Source organism: Chiloscyllium plagiosum, chromosome 33, assembly GCF_004010195.1.
Source record: "Chiloscyllium plagiosum isolate BGI_BamShark_2017 chromosome 33, ASM401019v2, whole genome shotgun sequence".
Classification (NCBI taxonomy): Eukaryota; Metazoa; Chordata; class Chondrichthyes; order Orectolobiformes; family Hemiscylliidae; genus Chiloscyllium; species Chiloscyllium plagiosum.
Window position 1 is genome coordinate 18,368,743 of NC_057742.1, and position 16,968 is coordinate 18,385,710.

General features: G+C 40.6%; 1 protein-coding gene across 5 annotated transcripts in view; it reads left to right on the plus strand.

The window, feature by feature from the left end:
• Positions 1 to 16,968, plus strand: part of LOC122539907 (abl interactor 1-like) — a 44,013-nt gene that overhangs the window by 15,697 nt on the left and 11,348 nt on the right. For 3 of the 5 annotated variants that reach the window (XM_043675065.1, XM_043675068.1, XM_043675069.1), the window contains exons 3-7: positions 3,271 to 3,447; positions 9,862 to 9,953; positions 11,110 to 11,214; positions 11,342 to 11,475; positions 12,822 to 12,956. In XM_043675065.1, the coding sequence (XP_043531000.1) occupies positions 3,271 to 3,447; positions 9,862 to 9,953; positions 11,110 to 11,214; positions 11,342 to 11,475; positions 12,822 to 12,956 (643 nt within the window). The remainder of the gene's footprint in view (positions 1 to 3,270; positions 3,448 to 9,861; positions 9,954 to 11,109; positions 11,215 to 11,341; positions 11,476 to 12,821; positions 12,957 to 16,968) is intronic. The other 2 variants (XM_043675067.1, XM_043675066.1) reach the window with 2 other exon arrangements.

The following is a 16,968-nucleotide window of genomic DNA, read 5'->3' on the forward strand; positions in this document are numbered from 1 at the left end:
CCTGAGAAATTATTGCCTTTTTGGCTGTATTTTGCATTTCAGAAATTCCAATGCATGAAAGCCCGATGAGCTTGCGTTCTGATTTAGCTAGCCACCTATCAATGAAAATGTACTTTAAATCAACAAGGAGAGTGCCAGGGAGGGAATAATAATTGATGGAACTCAGCTGCAATGACATGCATGTCGATGGGTACTGTGGTTTGCTTTCAAAGAAAAGAAGCAATTTATTGCAAGATTCCTATCTTCAAATAGTTAATAGAATATCCTGCTGTAATTAAGCAAGAGATCCAGAATTCATTCATGCACAGCACAAAGAGGATTGATGTTAATAAAGTTCATGGGACAAGAACCACTGCCAGAGTGTAACAGCTTGTGTGCACACCACCCTCATGGTTTATTCCAAGTACACATAGCTTAGTGAGGACAAAGGTTTTAATCTTTTTCCCAGCTCAATTCCTTCAATGAAAAGCTGCTATTATGACACTGGCTCTGGCTGCTGCGAAAACAGTGAAAATCCACAAGTGCCAGATTGAGCGATGCAAAACACCCTGATTTCCACTGTTTATCTTTACATTGCTTGTTCTACAATGCATGAAGAGGGATAAGATACCACATTCTTTCAAGAGAAAAGCTTATAAGTAACAACCCATCTCTAGCTAAAGCCTTTTAATATAAAAAAAAGCATGCCTTTTATGTGCTTCTGAAGCAATGTGTAAATAACACCAAGTTGTCTTTGATAAAGCCATAAAATGTTGGGAGTAGACTGCAATGTCCATCATCTACTGGGTGAAAAAAGATTACAGTTTTAGAAGGGGAAATATTGATTGAGATTTCCTCTTTTAAACACAGATAATTTCTCTTTTTATTTCATGTTTCTTGCATTTTGCAGTTTTGCTTTAAATCAGCAATGGTATGGTTTCTTTGTAGGAACTGCCACAAAAAGAACTGATCTTGTTTGGTGTGCATGTCTGTTACGAGGTTGCAACTTTTTTATTTCCTGTTTCTCATGGTTGAGAAGGTCCATGCAGACCAAAGGACAGACTCACTGGTGCCTGCACAGCCAGAATAAATTGTGGCTGTTCACAATAAAATTTACTAAACAGGGCAAGGCCTTCAGAAATTTGAAGCACAAAGTTATGTAGGAGTCCTTGTTCAAGATTCTCTCATGCAGGTTCAGTTGGAAGTTAGGAAGGCAAATGCAATGTTAGCATTCATTTCGAGAGGGCTGGATCATAAGAACAGGGATGTACTGCTGAGACTGCATAAGGCTGTGGTCAGACCCCATTTGGAATATTGTGAGTAGTTTTAGGCCCCATATCTAAGGAATGAGGGACTGGCTTTGGACGGGGGGCAGAGGAGGTTCACAAGAATGATTCTAGGAATAAAGGCTTGTTGGATGAATAGTGGTTGAGGAGTCTGGGTCTAGGCTCTTTGGAATTTAGACAGATGAGTGGGGGTTCTTATTGAAATTTACAGAATAACGAAAGGCCTGAACAGAATAGACATGGAGAAGATCTTTCCAATAGTAGGACAGACTAGGACCTTAGGGCACAGCTTTAGAGTGAAGGGATGACTTTTTAGAACTGAGATGAGGAGGAATTTCTTCAGCCAGAGGGCTGTTAATGTGTGGAACTGATTGCCACCGAAAATTGCAGAGGCAATGTCATAGAGATGTGCAGACAGAAACAGACCCTTCAGTTCAATTTGTCGATACCAACCAGATATCCTAAACTAATCTAGTCCTGTTTGCCAGCACTTCGCCCAAAACCCTCTAAACCCTTCCTGTTCACATACCCATCCAGATGCCTTTTAAATGTTGTAATTTACCAGCCTCCACTACTTCCTCTGGTAACTCATTCCATACACACAGCACCCTCTGCGTGAAAAAGTTGCCCCTTTGATCTCTTTGAAATTTCTCCCCCTCACTCTAAACCTATGCCCTCCAGTTCTGGACTCCCCCACCCCAGGGAAAAAAACCTTGTCTATTTACTCTACCTATGCCCCTCATGATTTTATAAACCTCTATTAAGGTCACCTCTCAGCCATTGAGTATATTTAAGACACTGATAGATAGGTTCTTGATTAGTAAGAAGATCAAAGGTTACATGGAGAAGGCAGGAAAATGGGATTGAGAAACCTTATCAGCCATGATCGAATGTTGGAGCAGATGTGACAGACTGAATGGTCTAATTCTGCTCCTATGTGTTATAGTCTTATGGACTGGCATTGCTTTGGTAAAAGTCATTTTGTCAACTAGGTATTACCATTCCAAAGAAGCAAAAGTGCAGCCTGATTTACCACATACCAAGCTGACTTGGATCTATTTTGTTATTCTTTTGCTGTCACTTAGTCAAAAACACCTGGATCCCACCCTAAGATCACTTTACTAGTTCAAGAATGAAAGCTTGTCAGCCATTGCTCGGACTCTTAGGGATGGACAATAACTATTTGCTGGAATTACAGTCATCCCATCAATGAATATAAAAGTGGTGCTGCTAAATTTGGGGTTACTTACTATAGGTCTCAAATAGCTCTTTTGTTACTAAGAATTGGATATGAGCCTTTTTCATATCTGTTTTTTTAATTTCTGTATGAGAGGGAGAGAAACCACCTCAGTGAAATCAAATATTTGTTTCCACATATATGTTGATACTAATGTATTGTAATAAACATAAGTAAACTGGAGAAATTATGTACAAGAGATTATTCTTAAGTTAAAGATTCACCATCATCTTTTTAAATATGTACTAAAAGTAATGATTAACTTCCAATATTTTATTTTTATCCACCTCTCACACTATCAGACAGAATTTCACATGATCCAGATGCCATCTTTAGGATGAGATATTAAACTCAGATCCTCTCTACACTCTCAGGCAGATGGGGGAAAAGATTTCACAAATGACTTTGAAAAAGAGCAAGAACTTATCCCACGTACTGCTGAGGCTCCTGATCTCACATGATCTCCAGCATCTGCAGTCCTCACTTTCTCCTAGCTATATAAATACAGTTCTTTTTAGCTTTCTGGTTAGAATGAGAGGTTGAGACATACAGTAGTATCATCCAGTTAGGGCATTGTAAAGGATTGGGAAGAGTCTTCATGGGATTAGTGGCAGCCACATGGATGAGGCTAGCGTTTATCATTGGCTAAAGGGCAGTAAAGAGTCAGGGTAGTTGGGTCTCTTTAACATACAAAAAGAATAGTTCTCACTCGCCAACACAGATGAAGCACCATTTATTTACCTTTTCCTTTCAATTTGATTTCTTTAGAAAGTAGAGATGCACAAAGAGAAAGTGGCTCGGCGAGAGATTGGAGCATTTGCTGTTGCTAAAACTACACCAAGGATGACCAAAATCATTCCTCCAGCAAACCCTGTACAGCGAGAAAAGTACACCAGGAAGCCCATTATCTATACACTCCTAGATGATACTGGACACGGAGTAAAGGTGAGAACATTAATTCAAAATTGTATTATTAAAAATAAATGTCTGTCTGAAGCTCTTATGTATTATTTTGCCCGCCGTTAAAAGAATTGTCGATTTTTAACAGGACAGATTTTTATAAAAGTATCTGCTTATTATTTAGAGCTGGAACCAGAGTCCAGTTCCAATAGGTGAAAGTGAGGACTGCAGATGCTGGAGATTAGAGTCGCGAGTGTGGTGCTGGAAAAACACAGCAGGTCAGGCAGCAACCAAGGAGCAGGAAAGACAACATTGGAGGCAAAAGCCTGAACATTGACTGTCATGCTCCTCGGATGCTGCCTGACCTGATGTGCTTTTCCAGCACCACACTCTCAACTCCAATTCCAATAAGTCAAAGTAAGCTTTTGCATGGAAGTGTTGTAATCAATGCCAAGTAAAATGTGTTGTTATCATTTTTGGACTTAGACAGAATTTAAGGAAACAGGCATAAAAATGTGAGTTAGTGCTAGATTAAATTGCTGAGATATTTGTATCATCAATAGTCACAGGTGGGGGTGCCAGAAGACTGGAGATTGGCTAATGTGGTGCCACTGTTTAAGAAGGGCGGTAAGGACAAGCCAGGGAACTATAGACCAGCAAGCCTGATGTCGGTGGTGGGCAAGTTGTTGGAGGGAATCCTGAGGGACAGGATGTATATGTATTTGGAAAGGCAAGGACTGATTAGGGATAGTCAGCATGGCTTTGTGCGTGGGAAATCATATCTCACAAACTTGATTGAGTTTTTTGAGGAAGTAACAAAGTGGATTGCTGAGGACAGAGCGGTAGATGTGATCTATATGGACTTCAGTAAGGCGTTCACCAAGATTCCACATGGGAGACTGATTAGCAAGGTTAGATCTCACGGAATACAAAGAGAACTAGCCATTCGGACACAGAACTGGCTCAAAGACAGAGGGTGGTAGTCGAGGGTTATTTTTCGGACTGGAGGCCTGTGACCAGTGGAGCGCCACAAGGATCGGTGCTGGGCCCTCCACTTTTTGTCATTTACATAAATGATTTGGATGCGAGCATAAGAGGTACAGTTAGTAAGTTTGCAGATGACACCAAAATTGGAGGTGTAGTGGACAGCGAAGGGGGTTACTTCCAGTTACAACAGGATCTTGATTAGATGGGCCAATGGGCTGAGAAGTGGTAGATGAAGTTTAATACAGATAAATGCAAGGTGCTGCATTTTGGGAAAGCAAATCTTAGCATGACTTATACACTTAATGGTAAGGTCCTAGGGAGTGTTGCTGAACAAAGAGACCTTGGAGTGCAGGTTTATAGCTCCTTGAAAGTGGAGTCGCAAGTAGATAGGATGGTGAAGAAGGCGTTTGGTATGCTTTCCTTTATTGGTCAGTGTATTGAGTACAAGATTTGGGAGGTCATGTTGTGGCTGACCAGGTCATTGGTTAGGCCACTGTTGGAATATTGCGAGGAACTCTGGTCTCCTTCCTATCGGAAAGATGTTGTGAGACTTGAAAGGGTTCAGAAAAGATTTACGAGGAGTTGCCAGGGTTGGAGGATTTGAGCTATAGGGAGAGGCTGAACAGGCTGGGGCTCTTTTCCCTGGAGCATCGGAGGCTGAGGGGTGACCTTATAGAGGTTTACAAAATTATGATGGGCATGAATAAGGTTAATAGGCAAAGTCTTTTCCCTGGAGTCGGGGAGTCCAGAACTAGAGGGCATAGGTTTAGGGTGAGAGGGGAAAGATATAAAAGAGACCTATGGGGCAAGTTTTTCACACAGTGGGTGGTACGTGTGTGGAATGAGCTTGCAGAGGAAGTGGTGGAGGCTGGTACAATTGCAACATTGACAGGTTGGACTGAAGTGTCTGTTTCCATCTCTATGACTCTATGGAAGTTTTTTTTGTTAAAAGTGAGAAAGGTATTCTGCAATAGTGACCTAAATGTATCAGGTCCAAGAAGATATGTGACTGTAAACAAAGGCTTGCTAGCACCACTACAGTGTAATGGAATAAGATGTTTCTGTTCCTGGGTTTAGGATAGGCAGTGTACTCACATTAAGCTTTTAGTTCTATTTTGACTTCAGAGCACAACTTCGAGTTCAGTAAGAGCTGAGTTCATAAACAAGTTTTTCTAAACGAGTTTTTAGCTTCTCTCATGGTAGAAGTTTGTTCAGCTCAGTTCAAAGAAAATAGTCGTTGCAGCAGTAAATTTTTCTCTAGGTTGTGAAGTTTCCAAACCAGGAGAGTTTGAATAGAAATCCTCAGGGTGATGCAATTGCAAGTGGTTACAGCATCAAAACTGTAAAATGTTTATGTTATCAGACTTGGAGAGAAATCATAAAATAATTTCAACACTTCAAGAGTGACTGGAAGGAGTTGGTTAAGTAGGAACTCTAAGAGTTGAGATAGGAGTATAATTTCTGTGGAATTGAGTCTCCATAATGGATAGTGTTGGGAAACAAAACAAAACTGTGTTTTAATGTTAAGATCTTTATAGCTAGTATATAGTTTGGTTTGTCTGATTTCTTTCTTTGTGCAATAAGCTTATATTCTATTGTTGAAGAATATCTGTGGCCTCATGTGAATATTTCAACACAAAACAAAAACAAAACAAAGGATATATGGACAGGTGGAGATAGAGCCCAGAGTGATAGAAAGATAGAGGGATGGATGATAGTAAGCCAGGAAGGAAGAAAGGCTGTGAATGGGCACATACGTAGCTGAAAGCAGCTCATGTCATGATCAGGTCTGGGATGTGAATAGTGGATAAAGAACATGGGAAAAGGTGCTCATGCCCTAAAATTATTGAACTCGATATTGAAGGCTGCATGTTCTGAAAGGGGAAAATTGGGTGCTTGTGCTGAGCTTTGCTGGAACACTGCAGCAAGCCTGAGACAGATGCTAGCTAGGGAATAGGGTGATGTGTTAATGTGGCAGGCTACTGGAATTCAGGATCATTTTCGTGACTGAATGTAAGTGTTCCACAAAGTGAATGTCCAGTCTGCATTCGTTTCCGGAATGCAGAGGAGACCACATTGTGAGCAGTGAATACAGTGGACTAGACTGAGTGAAGTGCCGGTAAATTACTGGTTCACTTGGAAAGTGTGTCTGGGGCCTAGTGAGGAGGGACGAAGTAAACAGGCAAATGTTGCACTTTCTGCAATTGCATAGGAAGGTGTTGTGGCTATTAAGGAGATTTGGGAACAAAGGGGGAAAATGGCCCCTGCAAAATGCTAACAGGGAGGGTAGGGAATATGTCTGATGCTGGCAACCCAGAGATGTGAAGGAATTTCTTCTACCTGCCTGTAGTGAATGTGTGGAATTCTCCATCCCAGAGAGTAGTGGAAACAGTATGTTGAAATATTTCAAGAGAAGGTTGATAGATGTTTAAAATATCATGAAGTTAATGGCTATGCTGAGCTGGAACAAAAGAGGAGTTGAAGCCTATTGTAGATCAACCAGAATACTATTGAATGGCAGAACAGGCTTTAGGGGCCAAATGGCCTGCTCTAGCTCCTATTTCTTATGTTCTTACCTGTTAGGATCATCACGATGTGTATTATCCAGTAACATTAATTAGACAATATTTCTAACAGAGCAAAAATGGGAACCGAGCCCTTAAAATAGAACCATCAGATTTTAATGTAGCAACATGGAATTAAAATGGTCAATGAGATACGACACTGTGTAGCATTCATAGAGCAAATAAAGTTCTATTTTTTCACATTTTCAGCTCACTTCCTGTTCTCTTCTGCATCATAAACTCAAACACTAAAATAAAAGATATAGTAATGATTTTGTAGCAAGGATTAAAGAGTAGGAAATGTTCTTCTACCCCTTATTCATTGTTTTTATCACATTAAATATAAACTAAGAACTGTGGATACTGGAGATCTGAACCAAAACAAAATGAAATTACTGGCAAACCTCAACCAGCTGGCAGCAACTGACCTAATGAAGATCACTGAACCTGAAACATTTAACTCTCTTTCTCCACACAGATGTCACCAGACCTGCTGAGTCTCGCAATGTCTATATTTAATCAGAGTCATAGAGTGATAGAGATGTACAGCATGGAAACAGACCCTTCAGTCCAACCCGTCCATGCCGATCAGGTATCCCAACCCAATCTAGTCCCACCTGTCAGCACCGGGCCCATAACCCTCCAAACCCTTCCTATTCATATACCCATCCAAATGCCTCTTAAATGTTGCAATTGTACCAGCCTCCACCACATCCTCTGGCAACTCATTCCATACACGTACCACCCTCTGNTTGTAAATCTTTTCTGAACCCTTTCAAGTTTCACAACATCTTTCCGATAGGAAGGAGACCAGAATTGCACACAATATTCCAACAGTGGCCTAACCAATGTCTTGTACAGCCGCAACATGACCTCCCAACTCCTGTACTCAATACTCTGACCAATAAAGGAAAGTATACCAAACGCCTTCTTTGCTATCCTATCTACCTGAGACTCCACTTTCAAGGAGCTAGGTTTGTTTTATTATGGCTAGCATGTCACTTGCAGGTATACTGTAATATGCTTGTTCCCAACACTGGGGGATTCCTATGTAAATTTCAACATATATAGTAGGTAATGCAGGAACAGCAAATCCCCACTCAGTTATGATGAAGAACATGCTGTTCCTTTTCAATCAATTTGTTGTTTTATTTGCTGTTTTGTCAGCAATGGTAGTGAGAGAAGAGGAATATTGTCCAAAACTAAATTCTGAAATTTTGCACATCTGTTAGATGCAGCAGAAACGCTGCCTGTACATTGAAATCTTGGGCAACCTTTCCCCTTTGCTAGAGGTGGCTGAGCATATAGTGGACAGGGCAAATAATCAGGCACATTGATAATGCCAGTCTTCCTGTCCCTCCTGCCATCTCATCAACTCATTTCTGCATTGGAAGGGACTTTTTCAGCCTGTCACAAATTAAAACCCTTAAATGCTATGATTTAGGATTGAATATCAAAGCTTACAATCTATCAAACTCTGCTTTCCAAACTGATGTAAGCGTCGTTGTACAAAGGCTGACAAGTGAATCTGAGTGTTGTGGGTATGAGGTTTGCAGTAGTGCTAAGTGTTTAAGGATGAGGGTGAGGTGTAGCTTAAGAATGGTCAGTATGAATCCTGCATGATAGAACTTGTTCATAGATGAGTTGTGGGGATGTGGGAAAATAAACAATGTTTGATGTTACTGGGTAAGTTAATAAAATCTAGCATTGAGGCCACTGATCATTTGTGTGACATTACCTCCAAGATTTTCACCTACACCTCTGGCTTCAATATCCTTTCCCTTTGCCTTCTCATCAGCATCCCTGAGGATACAGAATGTCCCTCTTCCTTTTCCACCTTTTTCACCAACTGGTCTCATGCTGTGTCTGATGTTTGCTCCCTCCTGTGGTCAGCCTCTTCTTGCTTTATTTCAAGAGCTAGAGATTTTCTTTAACTAGTGCAGGTTAGCTTGAAGATATACACAGCAATGAACAACGATTGCACACAACAAACTTAATGAATAGCAGTGAGGATGAAATTGGTAGCTGCTTTTATTCCAGTCCAATGGGAGGGGTTAACTGTCCACTGCAATTAATGACTTTGAGACATACAGCACAGAAACAGAACCTTCAGTCCAACTCATCCATGCTGACCAGACATCCGAATCTAACCTAGTCCCATTTGCCAACATTTGACCCAAATCCCTTTAAACCCTTCCTAATCATATACTGTACCCATCCTTTGCCTTTTAAATGTTGTAATTGAATCTACCTCCACTACTTCCTCTGGCAGCTCGTTCCGTACACTCACCACCCTCTGCATGAAAATGTTACCTCTCAGGTCCTTTTTAAATCTTTCCCCTCTCACCTAAACTATGCCCTCTAGTTTTGGACTCCCCCACCCTTGAAACAGACCTTGGCTATTCACCCTATCCATGCCCCTCATGATTTTATAAACCTCTATATCAGGTCACCCCTCAGCCTTGTGGGGAGAAAGCCCAGACCTATTCAGCCTCTCTCTCTAACTCAAACCCTTCAGTCTTGGCAACACTCTTGTAAATACTTTTTGCACCCTGTCAAGTTTAACAGCAGTTTATCAATAGAAGGAAGACCAGAATTGAACGCAATATTCTAAAAGTGGCCTCACCAATGCCCTGTAAAGCCACAACATGACGTCCCAACTCCTATTGTCAATGTTCTGACCAATGAAAGCAAACATACCAAATTCCTTTTTCACCACCCAGTCCAGGAACTATGCACCTGCATCCCAAGGTCTGTTTGTTCGGTTACTCTTCCAATTGCTGTGTCCAATTTTAGTGACTAACCAATTAAATCCCATAATGTTTTACATATATCAAAGATGTTTGAAGAGGTTGAGTACATTTAAGATCTTTGCTCTGAAGTAACCATTTTTATTTTTGCTTTGTAGGAAGTTAGTAATCATCCTGTGAGAGTTGGAACTTTATCACGAAGGTACGGACAATCAAGTATGACTAGTTCAACTTCACAAGGAACTTTAGGGTAAGTGAACATTATAGAATAACATATTGTTGGTTAATTGAAAGACAACCTTTGGGAGAGTGGCTGTTTGGCATTGTGGGTGTACCAACATCAAACAGACTGCAGGGGTTCAGGAAGGAAGCTCACCGTGAGCTTTGCAAGGGCAACTAGGTACGGGCAAAAATCTTGGCCCAGCCGCTGATACCCTCATCCCATGAGTGAATTTAACCAAAAGTTAAACTGTGAGAACTGCCTTCTCAATATTTAGCTCCAGTTTGTGGAGCCTTTTAAATTGGGCCATAAAGATCATGTTGGGTGGCTACAAACACAGATCATTAGTTGAGGTAATCGACGGTATGGATGCAGAAGAGACAGATGCCCTCTTCTGTCACCAGCAAATTTCCTAATAATTGCACAGGATGGACCTCCTCTCCCCTGTGATATTGCATAGAGGTAATAATGCAGTTTGGAGTGGGAGGGGGAAGTGCAAAGATATCTACTAGCTTCATTAATATGCCTCTATCATATCCATTATGGCAGAGGGCTAGGGAAATCAAATTTTGGGTGTTAGGAGAGAGATTGGTAAAGACCTGGTTGTTCTCCTTTAGAGAGAGAAGGTTGAGAGGAGATTTGATGGAGCTGCTCAAAATCATGAGGAGTCTGGACTGTGTAGACAGGAAGAAAACAGCTCATTTGGTGAAAGGATTGAGGACCAGAGGGCACTGATTTTGAATAATTGATAAAAGAAGTGAAAGTAACATAAGCAAAATCCTTTTTCATGCAGTGAGTGGTTAGAATCTAGGCTGCCGCATCTGAGAATATGGTAAGGGCAGATTCAATAGATCTTTCAAAAGGAAAGTGGGTAATTTTCTGAAGTGAAAGTATATGCAGGTTGATGAGGAAAAGGTGAGAGAGGGACCAGCTGGGTACCTCTTTGTTCAGCACTGCAACTATTCCAAGCTTCCATTGTTCTGTTGGGTCTTTCCTCCACAGCTGTATTACTTGATTATGGGCAGTGTAGTGGAGGAAAAGCCAGCTCCAATTATTTTAAGTACTGGAATAAATCATATTTAATAAGAAAAAGATTTCTGAGGTAATAGACCAATCTTTGGTCCACTTCATTCTTCGCCTCTCTTATGTTCATGTTGAAGAAATTTCCTGTTTCTGTCATTTTCAGAAGGAGTGCTAAAGGAGCAAGACCTGTTCAGCCTCCTGTTGTCCCAAGTGCATATAGCAGTCCCGTGACCAACTCACCGTCAACAGAGGGACCTCCGATGCACAGGTACATTTAGTTAAGAAAATTCTAAAGTGTGATCATTTTGTACAGACACAAGAAAATATTTTGATACTTTTGACAAAACACCAATGACATCTCTTTTGATCTTTCCTTTTTTATTGTTGTTTGAAAGCAGTGATGTTGGTAGAAACAGAAATAGCTGTGGAATTGAGAACATGGTGATGCCTGTGTCTGTACCTGTGTCAATGCTTCCACCACCTCCAGCACCAGCACCAGCACCAGCACCTTCAGTGGCAGCTGAGCTAGGTCAGTGTGTGTGTATGTGTGTGTTTGTGTGTACATGTGAACAGTGTCTCAATAAAACATTGGAAATCAAATTTTGTACAACATAATAATTTAATTCAGTTTAATAGACAATTAATTTTTCCAAATTGTAAACTTTAGCCAATAGCATTAAATAAGAAGCCGATGAGGAGGAAAATCAGGAGAGGAGCACTAATTTATCGTATAGCAAAGTATCATAATTACTCTTAAAACCTCTATCAAAATAGCAAAAGTAATTTTCAGTCTAATATGATCATAAAATCATAAAGAATAGGAGGCAGAAATAGATAATTTCACCAAATAAACCATAATACAATGCAATACGATCATGGCTGAACTGGCTGTTGCCTTAACAGTACTTCTCTAACTACGTCCATTACTTTTGACTTCCTTCCAGTCTGAAACAAAATTGCCTAATTCTCCCTTGAATATAGTCATTGCCCCTTCCTTAGTGCTCTGTGGGAAAGAGAATTTCAAAATATCTTCCAAGAGAAGAGATTCCTCATCTTCTCTGTCTTAAACAGATGATTCCTTTATTGTGTTATGTCTCATGCTTGGTATGTCAGTACACCTTTAAGAGACACAGTATATCAGTATACCTTTAAGAAACATGCACATGATATCATTACTGCATTAAAGCAAGTGGCTGAGGGTGTAAAGATCAGTGTCACCTTAACTTGGAGCAAGACACTCTACTTGAAGCATACTTCTCAGCTGTAACCTAATAGCTTAATGTTAGCCCAGCCACTGATGTGCCTGAGATTCAGAGATGGTGTTAGCTGTAAGAAATGTCTGCTGGATTTTCTAATATCACAATAACAAGGTTTAGTCTCCTATGTTATCTAGGTTAACAGAGGCACTGTCACTTCAGTTTAAGTATGTTGCTGGAAGCAAAACTTGCATCAGACTTATTTTTAAGCTCTTCTTTTTACCATGGTTCTACAGTCCTCTAAAAAGAAATAAAACATTCTCTCTACATTTAAACTGTCAGACCTTTCAAAATCTTACATATTTTTAAGATAACTTTTCAGCCCTATAAACATAAATGAGCGCCGACCCAATGCCTTCACCTCAGGAATCAATCGAGTGAAGCCTTTCTGAACTACCTCCAATGGGACCATGTCCCTCCTTAAGTAAGGAGTTGCTCCATATTGAATGTTATCTCTTACATATTACCAGGGGTCTTGTGTTAGTCAGTATAGTATGATATGATTAAATATATAACATAAGGACTTAAATTAAAAGGGTTTATGTTATGTAACATGAAAACAAATTGCTCAAGTTGTTGCTCACTGAAATTAACAGCTTATTGTGTGTACACTTTGAAGGTGAGAATGATCTCTTAGACATGCCACCACCTCCTCCAATGGAACTGCCTCCACCTCCTGCTCCTCCTCCGCAGATTTTCAATGAGGTCTGTCTGCCTCCACCTCCCCCATTAGTATCTGACCCTCCTCTTTCAGGTGAGATATGCTCTGTTTTGTTTAGTACTCGCTGTCTTTTATTAGGACCCCAGCAGATGTTATTATGGACACGTCAAATCTCGTACTGAAACCTAGCTTGATGGATTATATTTTGTTTCCTTCTAGTTATAAGGAAATGCTCTGACACTAAAGCATAAGCATGCTATTTCTATTAATAATGAAGTAGAGAAGTTTATTAACAGATGGAGATTAAGATACAACAGAACTCCAGATGCTGGCCATCAGAAGCAAAAACAGAAGTTGTTGGAAAAACTCAGCATCAATGAAGAGAGAGCAGAATTAATGTTTCAGGTCCAGTGAACCTTCATAACCTCCTTACCAAACTATCTATGTAAAATACAAACTCAAAGATTTTGAGACACTCAGTAGAAATCTTTTTTTTATGTACATTAATGGGACATGGGCATCCCTGTTTGTGTCAGCATTTGCTGTCTTTTCTTGGTTGGCCTTTGAGAGCTGCCTTCCTGAACCGCTGCGGTCTAGTATAATTTGATTAATCCCAAAGCACTTTATAAATCGAAAAGTAAAACAAATTTTGTATCCAAAACAGAACATGGAATGCATATCTTGAAAAGGAACAAAAGACACCAATCATACATTACTCACACCAGACTCAGTGTCTCTAATATCTCAAAAGATTTAAGCCCACTTGTAATTATATATTGCTGAACTTAAACATACTCACCTTTAAGGAACCTCTCTTTAGGCTTTTGTTGCAACATTTCCAGGCTGGGACTATCACTAACAGTAATAATCAAGTAGTTTAGTTCCATTATTTCCTCAAAAGCACTGGCCTATTCAGACCTCACAGCATTACCCAAAACTTAAAGTAAAATTAAAAAGAAAACTCTCTCTACACCATGGGTTTTTCCCTTAGGCTTAACAAAAAAAAAGCTCTTGTGTCTAACATATGCAGACTGGACTTTCAAATTGCTGCCAAGACAAACTGATAATATATAGGAGAAAGTGAGGACTGCAGATGCTGGAGATCAGAGCTGAAAAATGTGTTGCTGGAAAAGCGCAGCAGGTCAGGCAGCATCCAAGGAGCTGAAGAAGGGCGTATGCCCGAAACGTCGATTCTCCTGTTTCTTTGATGCCACCTGACTTGCGCTTTTCCAGCAACACGTTTTCCAAACTGATAATATATGTCAGATACCTGTTGTAGAAGTTAACTGATTTTCATATCTGTTGACTTCATCTGGAATCATGCTGGAGCTACAATGGGCATTCATCCAGAAAGGCAGTTTTGTATGCAGATAGTAAGTTGAAAATTTGATGCACAATTTCTGTAGATTGGATGCATTGCCTAACTCTTAATACCTTGATTTACTGATATGATAAGACTATAAGACATAGGAGCATACGTTAGGCCATTCAGCCCATTGGGTCTGCTCTATCATTCAATCATGGCTGATAAGTTTCTCAACCCTTGATCCTCTTTACAATCAAGAATCTATCTATCTCTAAATTAAATATACTCAATGACCTGGCCTCCACAGCTTTCCGTGGCAGTGAATTCCATAGATTTACCACTCTCTGGCTGAAGAAGTTTCTACTTATCTCTAATCTAAAAGGTCTTCCCTTTACTCTAAGGCTCTGCCCTTGGATCATAGTCTCTCCTACCAAGGGAAATATCTTCTCAACATCCACACTGTCCAGGCCATTCAGTATTCTGTATGTTTCAATTAGATCCCTTCTCATCCTTTGAAACTCCATCAAGTATAGACCTAGAGTTCTTGAACATTCCTCACATGTTAAGCTTTTCATTCCTGGAACCACTCTCATGAACCTCCCGTGAACATGCTCCAGGGCCGGTGTATCCTTCCTGAGATATGGGGCCCAAAACTACACAATACTCCAAATGTGGATTGAGCAGAGCTGTATAGAACCTCAGAAGTACGTCCCTGCTTTTATATTCAAGTCCTCTCAAAATAAATTCCATCGTTGCATTTGCCTTCCTAACTACTGACTCAACCTGCAAGTTTGCCTTGAGAGAATTCTGAACGGGAACTCCCAAGTCTCTTTGCACGTCAGACTTCTAAATTTTCTTCCCATTTAGAAAATAGTCCATGTCTCTAACCTTCCTACCAAAGTGCATGACCTCACGCTTTCCCATGTTGTACTCCATCTGCCATTTCTTTGCCCACTCTCCTAACCTTTCCAAATCTCTCTGCAGCCTCCTCAACGTTACCTGTCCCTCTACCGATCTTTGTATTGTCGGCAAACTTATTCAGAAGGCCCTCGGTTCCTTCACCTAGATTGTTAATGTACAAAGTGATTATTCACGTTATTCCCAAAGCTGATTTCGGGAAAGCTATTCCTTTTGAGACTAAGTTGTTTTGCGCTTGTCTCTGAGTTTTATTTTCACCAACACTAGAAAAGGCAACTGGCAAAAAAGCAGCTCTTGAGTCTCTGTGACCAGCAGCTGACGGTACACAGAAGGATCCATGATGATTGACATCCTGAACTTTTCCTTCTCTGTGGAGAAGCAGGTAGCGCCAGTTGCTGTTTCTTGCAATAGAGCATAGGCAGCTAATGAGATAAATGCATGGCAGGATTTACAGCAGGATTCACAGTAAACAGTCAACTTACTCAGCAAACAATGTCTATTTAACCAGAACACTCCAGCAAACAATCCACAGACTCTACTTAAAAATCCTCTATGAAATACAGCAAGCAAAGAATATGCTTGAAATTGGCACCAGTTTCTCCTGATAAAACCAGGTTAGCTTCTTCAGCCAAGTGTAGTGAGTTGTGGACAGTTATATCATGCAAACTGATGATTTCCTCTGCAAAATGAAGCAAGTGGAGGAAAATATATACAAATTACGTATAAACATGAGATCAGGATATAAGCCATAACTATTAATTTAACCCGGTGCAGTGTTTTGTAGTGGAATAAGATGGTGTTATTTTTTGGGTCTGTAGATTGTGAAGGAGCAAAATTGGCCTTTGCAGTGATATGTACTTCTTGTCAGATGTGGGAGGTTAGAGAGAGTTTAAGGGTTACGACGGATTATATCTACCATAACTGCTGTTGGATGCGAATCTTATCAGATCGAATAAATCGGTTGGAGAGACAGTTAGAAGCGATGAGGAATTTGCAACAGCAACAGTATGTGATGGATGGCAGTTATAGGAAGGGGGGAAAGTCTCAGATACAGTCACATAGATGGGTTAACGCCAGGAAGGGTAAGAGAGGTAGACACCTAGGGCAAGAGTCTTTTGTGGATATACCCATTTCAAACAGGTATACTGTTTTGGAAATTGTAGGAAAATGATGGATTCTCAGGGGAACGTAGCACGAACAGCCAAGTTTCTGGTATTGAGACTGGCTCTAATGCAATGAGGGGTACGTCGGCTTCCAAGAGATCAATTGTGTCAGGGGATTCTGTAGTCCGAGGTACAGACAGACATTTTTTGTGGCCAGCAGAGAAAAAGCAGAATGGTGTGTTGTTTCCCTGGTGCCAGGATCAAGGATGTCTCAGAGAGGGTGCAGAATGTTCTCATGGGGGTGAGGGGCCAGCAGGAGGTCATTGTCCACATTGGAACCAATGATATAGGAAGGGAAAAGGTTGAGATTCTGAAGGGAGATTACAGAGAGTTAGGCAGAAATTTAAAAAGGAGGTCCTCAAGGGTAGTAATATCTGGATTACTCCCAGTGCTACGCGCTAGTGAGGATAGGAATAGGAGGATAGAGCAGATGAATGCATGGCTGAGGAGCTGGTTTATGGGAGAAGGATTCACATTTTTGGAACATTGAAATTTCTTTTGGGGTAGAAGTGACCTGTACAAGAAGGACGGATTGCATCTAAATTCGAAGGGGACTAATATACTGGCAGGGAAATTTGCTAGAATTGTTTGGGAGGATTTAAACTAGAAAGGTGGGGGGTGGGACCCAGGGAGATAGTAATGAGAAAGATCAATCTGAGACTGGAACAGTTGAGAACAGAAGTGAGTCAAACAGTCAGGGCAGGCAGGGACAAGGTAG